This window comes from Alligator mississippiensis, chromosome 4, assembly GCF_030867095.1.
Source record: "Alligator mississippiensis isolate rAllMis1 chromosome 4, rAllMis1, whole genome shotgun sequence".
Taxonomy (NCBI): domain Eukaryota; kingdom Metazoa; phylum Chordata; order Crocodylia; family Alligatoridae; genus Alligator; species Alligator mississippiensis.
Genome location: NC_081827.1, coordinates 48,542,716 through 48,555,453, shown reverse-complemented (window position 1 = coordinate 48,555,453; position 12,738 = coordinate 48,542,716). Strand labels below are relative to the sequence as shown.

General features: G+C 43.3%; 1 protein-coding gene across 2 annotated transcripts in view; it reads right to left on the bottom strand.

Moving 5' to 3' along the window:
• The window catches only part of CTTNBP2 (cortactin binding protein 2), a 174,059-nt gene that overhangs the window by 43,394 nt on the left and 117,927 nt on the right, over positions 1–12,738 (bottom strand). For both annotated transcript variants that reach the window (XM_014601007.3, XM_059725945.1), the window contains 2 exons: positions 6,960–7,110; positions 660–914 (listed from right to left, as the gene is read on the bottom strand). In XM_014601007.3, coding sequence (XP_014456493.2) covers positions 660–914; positions 6,960–7,110 — 406 coding nt within the window. The remainder of the gene's footprint in view (positions 1–659; positions 915–6,959; positions 7,111–12,738) is intronic.

The window sequence follows — 12,738 nt, the reverse complement described above, 5'->3', positions numbered from 1 at the left end:
GGTTAGGGTACTACTTAAGATACAATTAGTTAATCACATCTTAAGTGCAACATCTGTCAGGGGCCTGAGTTTTCTGCAACAGAAGAATTGGTCTATTATTTCTTCATAGTCAAAAATGAGTGAAAGCTAAGAGTTGGCATTTTATGAGAAGTAGCTTGAGTCTACTGAGGGGTGTCTTGAATCTAAAAAGGTTGAAAAGCACTGCTCTAGAAAATAGATTCAGATTTGAATGACAACTCTTACTTTCCATTTAAAGAAATGCCAAATCCCCTACCCATTCAAAGTTAGTTAAAGGAAGCTTTTGATGCCAAATGTTGCAGTAGTTCTGTGTCAAGAAATTGCCTTGATTACAAGAGTCAGACGGTGCAATAGGTCAGAGTGGATTTTCGCCGGCAATCACAGTTTTTCCAGCTAACCAGCTCATTTCCTCCTGAAAAGCCTGCCCAAAGAACAAAAACTAAATCAATTGTTATTGCATGGATTTCTGTGTTATAATTTTCCACAGAGACCAGAGACTGTATTTGCAAAATACAGATTTTTTTTTTAACTATGAATATATACATTTAGACACATCAGCAACTCATTATGGCTGTATTAAGTATATGCACAATAAATGGAACAGTAATTTAATCTTTACCAAGTTACACTTAAAGACAGACCTTAAAGCCTTTTGATGCTGCAATATGGGCAGCAGTCCAGCCGTCTTTGTCAGCATGGTTGATGAGATCTGCAGAAACAACAGGCTTTGCTTTACTGCTGTAGTTGTCTTGATTGCACTCCAAGTCGAAGTAGTCTGAATCAGGCTCTGCATCATTCATAAAGTTTCCATTCTCTGGCTCTCCATAGTACATAAGGAGCTTGAGACTGTCAACATTACCAGAATCTACAGCTGCATGAATTGGTGTCCACCCATCCTGAACAGACAAAAATAAAAACCACAGTTGTATCACACGCACAGGAAAGTGGTTACAGAATTTGTATTAGTATTTGCTTTTATTGAACCTGCTCACTATAAATCTTTTAAATGCACCAGGATTAGCTACAAAAAATGTCCAGCTTTGAGAAAGACAGTCCATATGCTGGGTTCAGTGCATAATTGTGAGAGATACTTGATAATAAAGAGGAAAGGTAGGTGATCCCTTCTTGGGAAAATATATTTGCTTAATTATATCATATGGGGCATAATGATTTATTAAGAACATAACCCAGTGGAGAGTAAACAGAAGCGAAGAAAATCTCTGCAAAAATATTTTGCATTATGATGTAAATTTGCAGTAAATTATGATAAACTCCAATCTGTTACTGGGCCTTCGTCATATTTTTGATCTTGTTATTTACTTATTTTATTTTATATAATCACTTTTTTCCATGTACAAAAATTGGCTTCTGTCTGCACAGGTATAAGAAAGCTAGTGCAGCTACTTTAGGAAGCAGTTTCAGTTTTTAATTCTTCTTTTTTTAAAAGGCAAACAAGGCAAATAGACAATAGTCTGAATTTTGCTCTCCAATGTTTTCTTCTAATTTAATTTAGATCTTTGTGATAGCTAGACAACCTTCCTAACCATTGCAGGTGACAAATAGTATATTAGCACAGTCAGTTTTCCAGTCTCCTTTGTTTAGCAGGAAACCAAAAAACCAAAGCAAAACACATACTTCAATAAAACTCAGGATTATTCTATTGGGTTCACACCCGATTAAATTTTCACCCAGGTCATACAGCAATTTCTTCTGAAGAAACACATTTCTAATTCTAGGAATACTTGGTATTCACATTTTACTTGATTAGGAAAATGGTTTTGGAAGGCATGTGGAAGGAATCCAATTCACTGCTATAACAGCAATAATTTCATATTATTCCTTTCATGACCCTGTTAAATTACTTCTCAAAACTAGTTAGGCATTTTGCCCAAATATTCCCATTACAAGGCTATTCCAGAACTTCCCTATTTAATTACTAAACATCTTCTAATTTCCAGCCTAAATTTATTCATATCCATTTGTTTCTGATTCAGTTTAAGAACTTCCTCTTTTTTCTTGGTACTTCCCTTGGATATATTGAAAGAAACTGTATCTATCTCCTTTTATTTTGTTAGGCAAAATAAGCCTAACCATTTGCATCTTCTCTCTTAAAACAGGCTCTCAAATCCCCTGATTATCCTAGTACCACCCATCTGCACATATTGCAGTTGAAATTATTTTGTCTTGAACATGGACAACTAGAATTGCACGTAATATTCCAAATAACGTTTTCCCAGTGCATTGTACAATGGTACTAATATTTCCCCCTCTCACTCTCCTGGAAATACTTCATCAGAAACATTGTAGGAGTGTGTTTGCCTTCCATACAGCAGTGGATCTCAATCATTTTTGTACCAGGACCCATTTGTAAACATTGATGGCCAGTCCTGACCCAGTAAATAGTTAAAGTAGAAAACACATAAGTCTTTTGGCCCCAAAATACTTATAACACACTACAAGTTAAACCAGATGAACAGACTTAATTTTAAAGACAGAAATCAACATCAACAGGAAAACATTAACAGAAATATCAACATGTGGCCTTCCATTACTTCCAAGTGACACTTATCATTGTGCAATTTGCACAATGCAAATTGCCAGTGGCCCTCACTTCTGACTTGCAGCCCCCAGCCCTGCTGATGCCCCTCATTCCTGACTTGCAGTCCTCCAGCTCTGCTGGTGCCCCTCACTCCCAAGCCACAGCTCTCTGGCCCTGCCAGTGGCCCTTCCTCCCAAGCCACAGCCCCTCCCAGCCCTGATAGTGCCTCTCATTCCCAACTCACAACCCCCACTGGAGGGGGTTCCCAGCTGTTCACATTTAGTCCGAGTCAGAGTACGATACCTATGGCAGCTCCAGCTTGTGCAGGGAGCAGCAGAGAGAGTCCTGCCCTGGCACAGGCTGGAGGGAGGAGGAGGGGAGGCCTGTGGCAGTCCCTGCCCTGGGCTGGGGCTCCTGCACTGCGCCAGGGGGCCTGGCCACAGCCCTCCACCCCGGAGAGCATCTCCTGGACACCTGGCCCCTGGGAGCATGAGCACCAGCTCTGGTGGCACCAGCCAGGCCACACAGCTCCTTGCCACCCCTGAAGGGCCCCTCACCTTCTTCCCCTGCTGGAGGGGCAGGTGCCTCCCCCCCTGCCTTGCCACAGCCCCAGCACCCGGACACCTTCCTCCAGCACTGACAAGCACCCCACAGCCCCCCAGACAACCCCCGAGCTCTGGCCCTCCAACCCCCGCTCCCCGTAGAGTGACCTGCATCCAGCTATCAGGGCTCCTCCCACCACCATTCCTGGGTGTATGCTGGCCAACTGTGTGTGCATGTGTGCGCACCCCTCTGCCTCCCACTGCCAGCTCCTTGCAGGCTAGAAGGCTGCCAGCCTGCAAGAGGAAACCCACACTTTACCGTGTTTTTCTATGACTATTCAAAACCCTTTTAAGTATTCTTGTGATTCACTTTTGGGTTGCGACCCACAGGTTGATTGATGCCTTAGAGCATCTCATCAGTGGCTCAATCATCTTGTAAGTGACCAATACACCCAGATCTTTCACCTCCTCAGTCATTTCCAATTGATAAACTCCAAGTTTATAGCAAAAGATCCTGTTACTGACAGGACCTGGTACAGTAAAATCCCTGTTATCTGGCATGAGGGGGAATGCCGGATGCCAGTTATGTAAAAATTCCAGTTATCTGAGGCAGATAAGATGAAGCGGAGGGGTAGGAGGTGGCAGCAGCCACACGTGGAGCAAGGGGGTGATGGTGGCTGCAAGTGGAGTGGTGGCAGCGCAGGGTGGTGGGAGGCAGCAGCGGCTGTCGCATGAGAGCTTTCCCCGCCTCCCCCGTGTACGGCCGGCTAGACAGAAATTCCGGTTAATAGAGTATTCTGGTTTGTAGAATGCTGGATAAGAAGGATTTTACTTTACATTGAAATTACACCCCAATTCTTGTGGTCATCCAAGGCTTTCTGTATAACACTGACTTCTGTGCATGCCTAGAAACTTCTTGTCATTACTAAGTGTACAAATTGCACTCTCCTCTTGCAGTCTTTTTGTGCCAAGATTATTACTGAAAAGCATTAAACAGGGGTCCCAACACTGTTCCTTAAGAACTTTACCAGGAACCGCCTTTGGCCTGATAGCTCACTTTTCAATGCAACCCATTGTTAGATTCCTGCTAGCCAGTTCCTTGCCCACCTTACAATTATTGTATAAATTCCCATTTTAACTAATGATGTCCTTTGTGGCACTGTGTCAAATGCTTTATACATTTTCTTTGTTTAGGGAAAGTTCTCTTATCAAACATAGATATTGTGTTACTTGGATGTAATGTAACTTTTGTAAATCAAGACTGCATTTCATCCTATTGTCCATCTCATCCTCCATATTTTAATTAACATTTTCTTTCAAATTTATTTTAAACATTGCATACTATGAAGCCTAAGCTAAGGGTTTATTATAAGGAATAGTCCAACCATTTTTTCTCTTTTTTAAAAAAAGGTGTTACATTTGTTATTCTTCAGTTACACAGTATCACTCCTCTCAATTTAACAATTTAAAATCTTTGCTATAAAATTTACCATTTCATGTGGCAATTCTTTCAGTATTTTATGGTGGAAATTATTAAATCTCCTAGATTAGAATCCATTAAACGCTCCAAGTTTTGTTTCTGCTTCCTTTTTTATTATTTCTATTCTCTCATTCTAGTTACCCATCCTACCTTTGCTCCTATGTTTAGTACCATCATTACTTTGAAAACCACATTATTTATTTAGTCTTAAGGCCTCATTCAATCTCTTTTCCTTCAACAACAGAGTCATGGTTCTGGGGTTTTTTATTATTATTTTTATTGTTATGGGTAAATAAACTTTTGCTATTTGTTTAAGTTGTCTTAGAAGGTCTACCTCAGCTTGACCACCGGCAATTCTCACTATCTTTACACCTTTTCGCCACCAAGATATACTTTACTGTGATCAATCCTTTTTTCTATTTTTGTAGGCTCTCTGCTTATACCCTATCTTACCCATTTGTTCCATCTGTCTGTCTGTGTCTATTTTTGGTGTAACAAGCCAGGTTTGCAATTTGGGCAAACACTGTAGGGAACAGGAGTACAGCAATGGCACAGAAGTCTTATAAAAAACAGTGCCCAGCTTTGGCTGCTGCCACATGCTGTACTCACTCTGGACAGCAGCAGCAGCAGCACAGACTGCTGCCAGAACAATGCTGTGAGACTGCTCTTGCTGCTGGGGTGCAGACTCCACGGGGAAGGGGATTATTTTGGCACCCTTACCAAATCAGCGCCAGGGGCTGGTGTCCCCTTCTCACCCACCCCTACATATGCTATTGCTATCTATCTGAGGATGTTTTGAAGACATCCAGTTAGACTGACAAGACCGTTTGTTTTTTTTTAACCTCGCTTTCCCTAAGTCCAATTGACTTTAGTATCTACCTCCCCTAATTTTTCAGACTTTCCTTTTGAAATCAAAGCCTCTAGCTACCAACCTGTTGCTATTTATCCTTAACATTGAATGAAAATGACTCAGCCTTATGCTCATTTGATTCAACTTTTCTATAATTTTCTCTTTTATAATGTAGTCACTATCAGCAAAATAAGGCTAAAACATCACCTCTTTAAAATAGACAGCCACAGAGAAATCATTTTTAAGGGAGAAACACCTTGAAATAGATTGAAAAAAAAATAATTAGAAAAAGTTTACGATTTAAGGTCTTGCAGTTTTTGCTCTCAAAATGTCACTTTTAAATTATTATTTGCTCAATTATCACCACCCCTTCATAATGGGGCTTGACTACGTGGCACAAAGAACACAACACAAGGAACCTTCCACCCTTTCATGATCCCCCCAAGAACAGAACACAACAGCTATTTTCATACACCCCTTACAACAAAGAGTGCTTCAGGGCTCTTTTAACAATGACAGTTTACCTGAAAGGGCTGGGTTCACAGACTTAATTACTTGGGACACTAAATAGGGAAGCAGTTCCCACAGAGGTGGGAACACATGCTATACATTTTTCCAATGGCAGCACAAAAGCAATGCTGAGGAAATGGGGAGCACTCTGAAGGGAGTGGGCAAGGTTTTCAGTAGTGATATTGGGGGATCAATTTTTTTGGATTATCTCCATTTCATGAATGTGAATCAGAGATACAATTAATAACAGGCACTGCTACATGCTGCCATAAGTCAACTTGCTGCCCAGTGTTTTTTTCCATTACTGCTTCCTCTGATTTCAAAACCAATTAAGTTGACTTTCTACAAAAATACTCACCATAAAAATAATCAGGAAACAGAAAGTATTTTAAAGGTTGCAATATATTCAAACCTACCTACATATTAGTATTTCTGAACAGCCCAAATCCTACATATATTAACATTCACATTTTTAAGCAATAGTCAGGTGCATCTAAACATGGGGATGCCCATCTTTTCATTTAAAAACTGTCCATCTCATATTGGCACACATTTTCATTTTAGCCTCTTTTTTCTTTTGTGTTAATTGTCTATCTGTAAGAATTTCTCTTACTGTCTTTCTCAAAAACATGCTTTCTGCAAGGACAACAATGATCTGCTATCAGATAAAACATCCAAAAGCCTTGCACTGGAGGTATTACACTGCAACAGAAAGCATGTTAAGCGGATGGGTTCATCTCTGTCTCTATAGTTCTATGCAAGAACATGGTAGGCAAGAAGCTGCACAGTAAATTTAAGATTTGTAAGGCTTAATGTAAAGTTAAGTGACTGCTTTAGGGAAAATATGCAGCCTAAAGAAGAAGAAAACAGTGGCAGGAAGCAATATGGGAAAGTCATTTCAAAAGTCTTAAATATACTGTATACTAAAGATGACTTAAGAATTCCATGTCAAACATCTTAATTTTGTAGTTATTCAGCTCTATAGTCATACTGTAGCTTAATATAGTCTTTTAAACTTACAATGGTTTTCACACTTCGATCTGCTCCAGCTTCCAGCAAGAGTTTGATACATTCATTATTTCCATTTCTACAGGTCAGGTAGAGAGGTGTCTGTCCTCTTTCAGCAGCATGATTAACATCAGCCTGGTACATAATTAATAATTCTGCACACCTATAAAAGGAAACACAAAAGGGACAATACAATGAAAAAATATTTAGATGACTTAATAGGAGGTGTATAGAATCATAGAAAATTAGGGTTGAAAGGGTACTCAGCAAGTCATCTAGTCCAATCCCCTGCTCAAAGTAGAACCATTCCCAACTATATCATCCCAGCCAAGGCTCTAACTTGGTCTGAAAAACCTCAAAAGATGGGGATTCCACAACATCTCTGGGCAACCTGTTCCAGTGCTTTACTACCATCCTAATGAGAAAGTTTTTCCTAATATTTAACCTAAACTTCCCTTGATGCAACTCGAGAACACTGCTCCTTGTTCTGTCATCTGCCACCACTGAGAACAGTAGCTCCATCCTCTTTTGAACCCCATTTCAGGTAGTTGAAGGTTGCTGTTAAATCCCCCCTCAGTCTTCTCTTCTCTAGACTAAAATATCACAGTTCTCTCAACCTCTCCTCAGTAGTCAAGTACCTTAACCATTTTTTGTGGCCCTCCGCTGGACTCCTTTTAATTTATTGACATCCTTTCTCTAGTAGGGGGCCCAAAATTGGATTTGGGACTCCAGATTTGACCTCCAGTGCTGAATAGAGGGGAAGAATCACTTCCCTTGATCTGCTGGCAATGCTCCAACTAATGTATGTATATTGTGAGCTCTTCTTGGCAACAAGGCACACTGTTGGTTCATATTCAGCTTGTTGTCCACTGTAGCCCCCAAGTCCTTTTCTGCAGAGCTGCTGCTTAGCCAGTTAGTCCCCAGTCTGTACCAGGGCATTGGATTGCTTTATCTAATATGCAGGACTTGTCCTTATCAACCCTCATGAGATTTCTTTTGGTCTAAACCTCCAATTTGTCGAGGCTTCTCTGAATCCTAGCCCTACCCTCCAGTCTATCTGCTACTCCCCCCAACTTGTTGTCACCTGCAAACTTGCTGAGGGTGCATGCTATACCATCTTCCAGGTCATTGGTTCTGTTAAATATCTATCAATCCCAGGACCAAACCCTGTGGCACTTTGCTTCATATCAGCTACCAACCAGACATCAAGCCATTGACTGCTACCCTCTGAGCCTGTCAATCCAGCCAGTTTTCTATCCACCTTACACACCAATTCATCCAACCTATATTTCCTTAGCTTGCTGGCGAGAATATTGTGGGAGACCATATCAAAAGTCTTGCTAAAATCAAGGTATACCATGTCCACTGCTTTCCCTGCATCTACGAAGCCAGTCATCTAATCATAGAAGGCAATCACGTTGGCCAGGCATGGCTTGCTCCTGGTGAATCTATGCCGACTGTTCCTAATCACCTTCTCCTCCAAGTGCCTAGAAATGGATTCTTTTAGGACCTGCTCCATGATTTTTCCAGAGACTGAGATGAAGCTGACCAGTCTGTAGTTCCCCAGATTTTTCTTCTTCCCTTTCTGAAAGATAGGGACTATATTTGCCCTTTTCTAGTCATCTGGGACCTCTCCCAATCACCACGAGTTTTCAGAGAGAAATGGCCAGTGGCTGCAATCACATCAGCCAACTCCCTCAGCACCCTTGGGTGCAAGTCCAGCCCTATGGATTTGTACATGTCCATCTTTTCTAAATAGTCCCTAACCTGCTCTTTCACTGTGCACTTGTTAGCTGCTCACCTTTTTCCCAAATTGTGGTGCCAGGTGCAGTAGTCTGGGAGCTGACCTTGCCTGTGAAGACTGAGGTAAAAAAGGCATTGAGTACTTCAGTTGCAGGGGTTTAGGTTGTAGCCGTGTTGGTCTAAGGACATAGGCAGACAAGGTTCCTTGGGTGAATTTGATATCTTTTATTAGACCAACCCAAATGGTTGGAGAATAGTTATTAAGCAAGCTTTCGGGTTCAAAAACCCTTCGTCAGGCTAAGGAAGCTGCAGCAGTTGCTGCGTGCTCTTCCTGGATGGAATGACAAGTAAAGAAGCCAGGGGCTGGGCTGGGGAGTCAGTTGCCAGGCAGATTGTAATGTATCAAAAATCCAATGTCTATGTTTAGTCCATGATCTCTAGTATCCATCAGTTTGATGAAATGGAGCTCATAGGCTCGTCTCTGGGAAGTGTTGTGTAAGTTTCCCTTGAGGATCAGGACTGAGAGATTGGAGAGAGAGTGGCCCTCCTGTGAGAAATGTGCCCCCACCGGTAATTGAGTGTTTCTGCCTTTGATGGATTTCCGGTGTGCGTTCATTCTGGTGCGCAGTTGTTGTCTGGTCTCTCCTACATATCCTCCATCAGGGCATTTGGTGCATTGGATGAGGTATATTACATTTCTGGAGGTGCAGCTGTAAGATCCTGGGATGCTGATGGCTCTGTTGTGGGGTGTAGTAATAGTGGGGGTGGTGGAGATGTATTGGCAGGTTTTGCATTTCCTCCTCACCAAGTTAGTGAGCTTGTCTATAAAGATGCTCTTCCCTCTGTCAGCTGCATCTATCTCTTCCTAGCAGTCCTTCTTGGAACAACATCCTGTGGTCAAAGCAGCCAAATCCCTGCTGGTGACACCATCTATACAGCCATGCACTGATTTGCAGGATGCATCTGCTTCTGCCTGGGCCCTTCCCCTTGACTGGAAGGATCGAAGAGGACACCACATGAGCCCTTGTCCCCTTCACCCTTGCACCCAGAGCACTATAATCACTTTTGATCTGCTCAGGGTCACCTCTGGCAGTATTATTGGTGCCCACATGGATGAGCAGCATGGGATAGTAGTCAGAGGGCTGAGTGAGTTTCAGTAATCCTTCTGCAACATCTTGGATGTGGGATCCAGGCAAGAAGACCTCTTGAGACAACAGGTCAGGCTGGCAGATGGATGCCTCCGCCTGCCACAGAAGGAACCCTCCAACCACCCACCCATTGTTTCCTCTTAGTGGCAGTGCTCTCGATGCTCCCAACCTTGGGGATGCCCAGCCTGGGCTCCACCAATGGGAAGGGCTCCATATCTGTATTCCAGGAAAATTACTGCAGGTGGAGATGAAGATTTATGCTTGGGGACAAAGGTCATAAGCTTTCAGCGTCCACCTTCCTGGGAGTCCATGCCCTCTTCTTTCTCTAACACTGCCTCTGGCAGTCCTTCCTTTGCAGTCCTAGAAGTCTCCTCAGGAACTGAATTGATGACATCCTCATGGCAAAGGATGCTTCAGAGCCTTGCCACTTCCTTCTGCAGCTCTCTTGCCTGGTCCTGAGGGACACCACCACAAGGCATCACTCATATCACAAGCACTCCCCCAGCTGGCTGTCACTGGAAGCCACAGTCTCCACAGTACCAAACCAGGACCTGGGTGGAAGGCTCAACAGTGAGCAGTTTAGCCTAGACAGACACCTCACAGGTGCAAACAGAGGAAGAGCTGGCAATGACTCTGGTATTGCAATGTCTTCCATCCATTTCTCCGGGTCACTTAACCCACAGCCTCTCTCTTCCTGCTCCTCTTTCCAAGCAGACCTTCCCTACCAAACTCCCCTGTAAGCTGGCCTGTTTGCTGCTCCTCGATCCTGAAAGGTTCCCTTTTCCCTGCTAGCCTGCTTATAGTGAAGGAAAGTTTCCAGGCAAGCTCTCTAGCAAACTCCCCCTCACTTTGGAGTCTAGTTAAACAAGGGGTTTAAGTACTGGTCAGCCATGATTAACAGAGGAACATTTATGTTTTGACCATTCCCATTTAAGATATGCCTACACTGGCTCTAGGCCAAGCCAGGAAATTCTTCACAGAATTTCCTGTTCTCCTGGGAGAACTGTTCTCCTATTCTGGGAACAGAAACTCGCAGATGTGAGGCAATGTAGGGTAATTAAAGCAGCACTGAAATGCTGCTAATAAGCCCAAGACAGGAAGCCTGGAAGCAACACAAGGAGCAGAGTCAGCACCACTGAAGTGGCCACATCACCTCATTTCTAGGAGCTGACACAGAATGGGAGCAAGCAGGCAGTGTGTTATTCTTGGCAGCATTCCTAGGTGCAGCAGGAGACAATACAGACCAACTCTTACAGCCGTCTCCAAATATTTGGCAATTTCTGTTTCTCTGACAAAATGACTGGCTATTTGCAGTCCTACAAAGTAGCAATTATTGAAAAATGAACAGTTGTGAAGCGCTACATGTTTCCATTAAAAACTTAAATAAAGTTAAAAAAAAACACAGACATTTTTATTTAAAAAAAACAAACCACACAGACATTGGAGTCTTCTACCAGTGGAATAAACCAGTATCAACACAAACTGTAAAATAATAACTCCTTAGGTGACTGATAATACAATTTGTCCACCAAAAAGCTGACTCTTGACAATTCATGGAAATCAGATAACATTCCAGAAACCTGGAAACATGTTCATTTGATTCCGTCCCCCCTTTAAAAAAAAAAAAGAGAGAATAAGGAGGATGTAGGGAATTACAGGTCAGTAAGTCTAACCTCAACACCTGGAAAGATTCTGGAACATGTCATCAAGGAATCTGTCTCAAGCACCCAGAAGATAGCAAGGTAACCAAGAACAGCCAACAAGGTCTTGCCAAACTCATTTCCTTATACAACAAGGTGATGGGTTTTATGGATGAGGAAGAGCAGTGAATGCAATATATCTCAACTTTATAGTAAGTCCTTCACCATAATCTCCTAAAACAGTCTTAAAAGTAAACTAAGGGAACAGTTTAAATTAAACTATTATGAGGTGGCTACCTAACTGGCTGGATAATTGCGCAGAAAGAGTATTCATCAACGGTTCAATGTCCAACTGGGAAAAGGTGGCAAGTGGGCCTCCCCAAAAATCTACCCTGAGCCCAGTGAGGGATCTAAACACCGATTAAATAAATATTTGTTCAATTTGTTGTAATTACAACAGGTGAAACGATTGGTCGGGTGCAGGGATGGGGATTGCCATGGTGGCACTGTGTTCCAGCCTGTGGCTCTGTGAAATTGGGGTAGGGGGAGGGGGGAGAGGAGTGCCTAGTCCTGGACTGGCACCTGTCCTGCCCTGCCCTGCCCAGCCATGGAGAAGGGGCTGCACCCACCTGCTCTGAGCAGCACGGGGAGCCGGAGGCCAAATCAGTCCTGCCAGGCAGGCAGTATAACCCAGGAAGCCCCAGGGGGCAGCAGTCAGCGAGGGGCTGCAGCCACCGGGGCACAACTTTCTGGGGCCAGCTGCAGCAGCGCAGGAGGGAGAGGGAGGGGAAAGGGGCAGGCAGCACAGCCCTCGCAGGCAAGCAGCAGCCATCCAGGGCTTTACCAGCCTGCTGCAGGTGCTGGTACATTGTGAAGGAGGGAGCAGGCAACCTCTCCATGTCCCCTCCCCTGCGCCTCACTATTCTCTCCCTCCCACCCTTTGTGTAGCATAGCTAACTATTAGGTATTAGTCATCTCTCCCGCCTCCCTTCTTCTTCACTTCTCTCTCCCCCTTTCAGTTCCTGTTGGGGCATCGCAGGGCTTCCCTTCCCCCACTTCCCTCCTCGACTGTGCCCAGCCCCAGGCTAAATGATAACCGGTAAGCTAGAACCAGTTATTACTGAGCTGATTGGTTAAATGATTAATCATTTAGCCATTCACATCCTTAAGTCCAGTATTGTTAAGTATCTTCACTGACCACCTGCAAGATGGAACTGACTGAACACATCAGTAAAGTTGCAGATGACATGAACGTGGCTG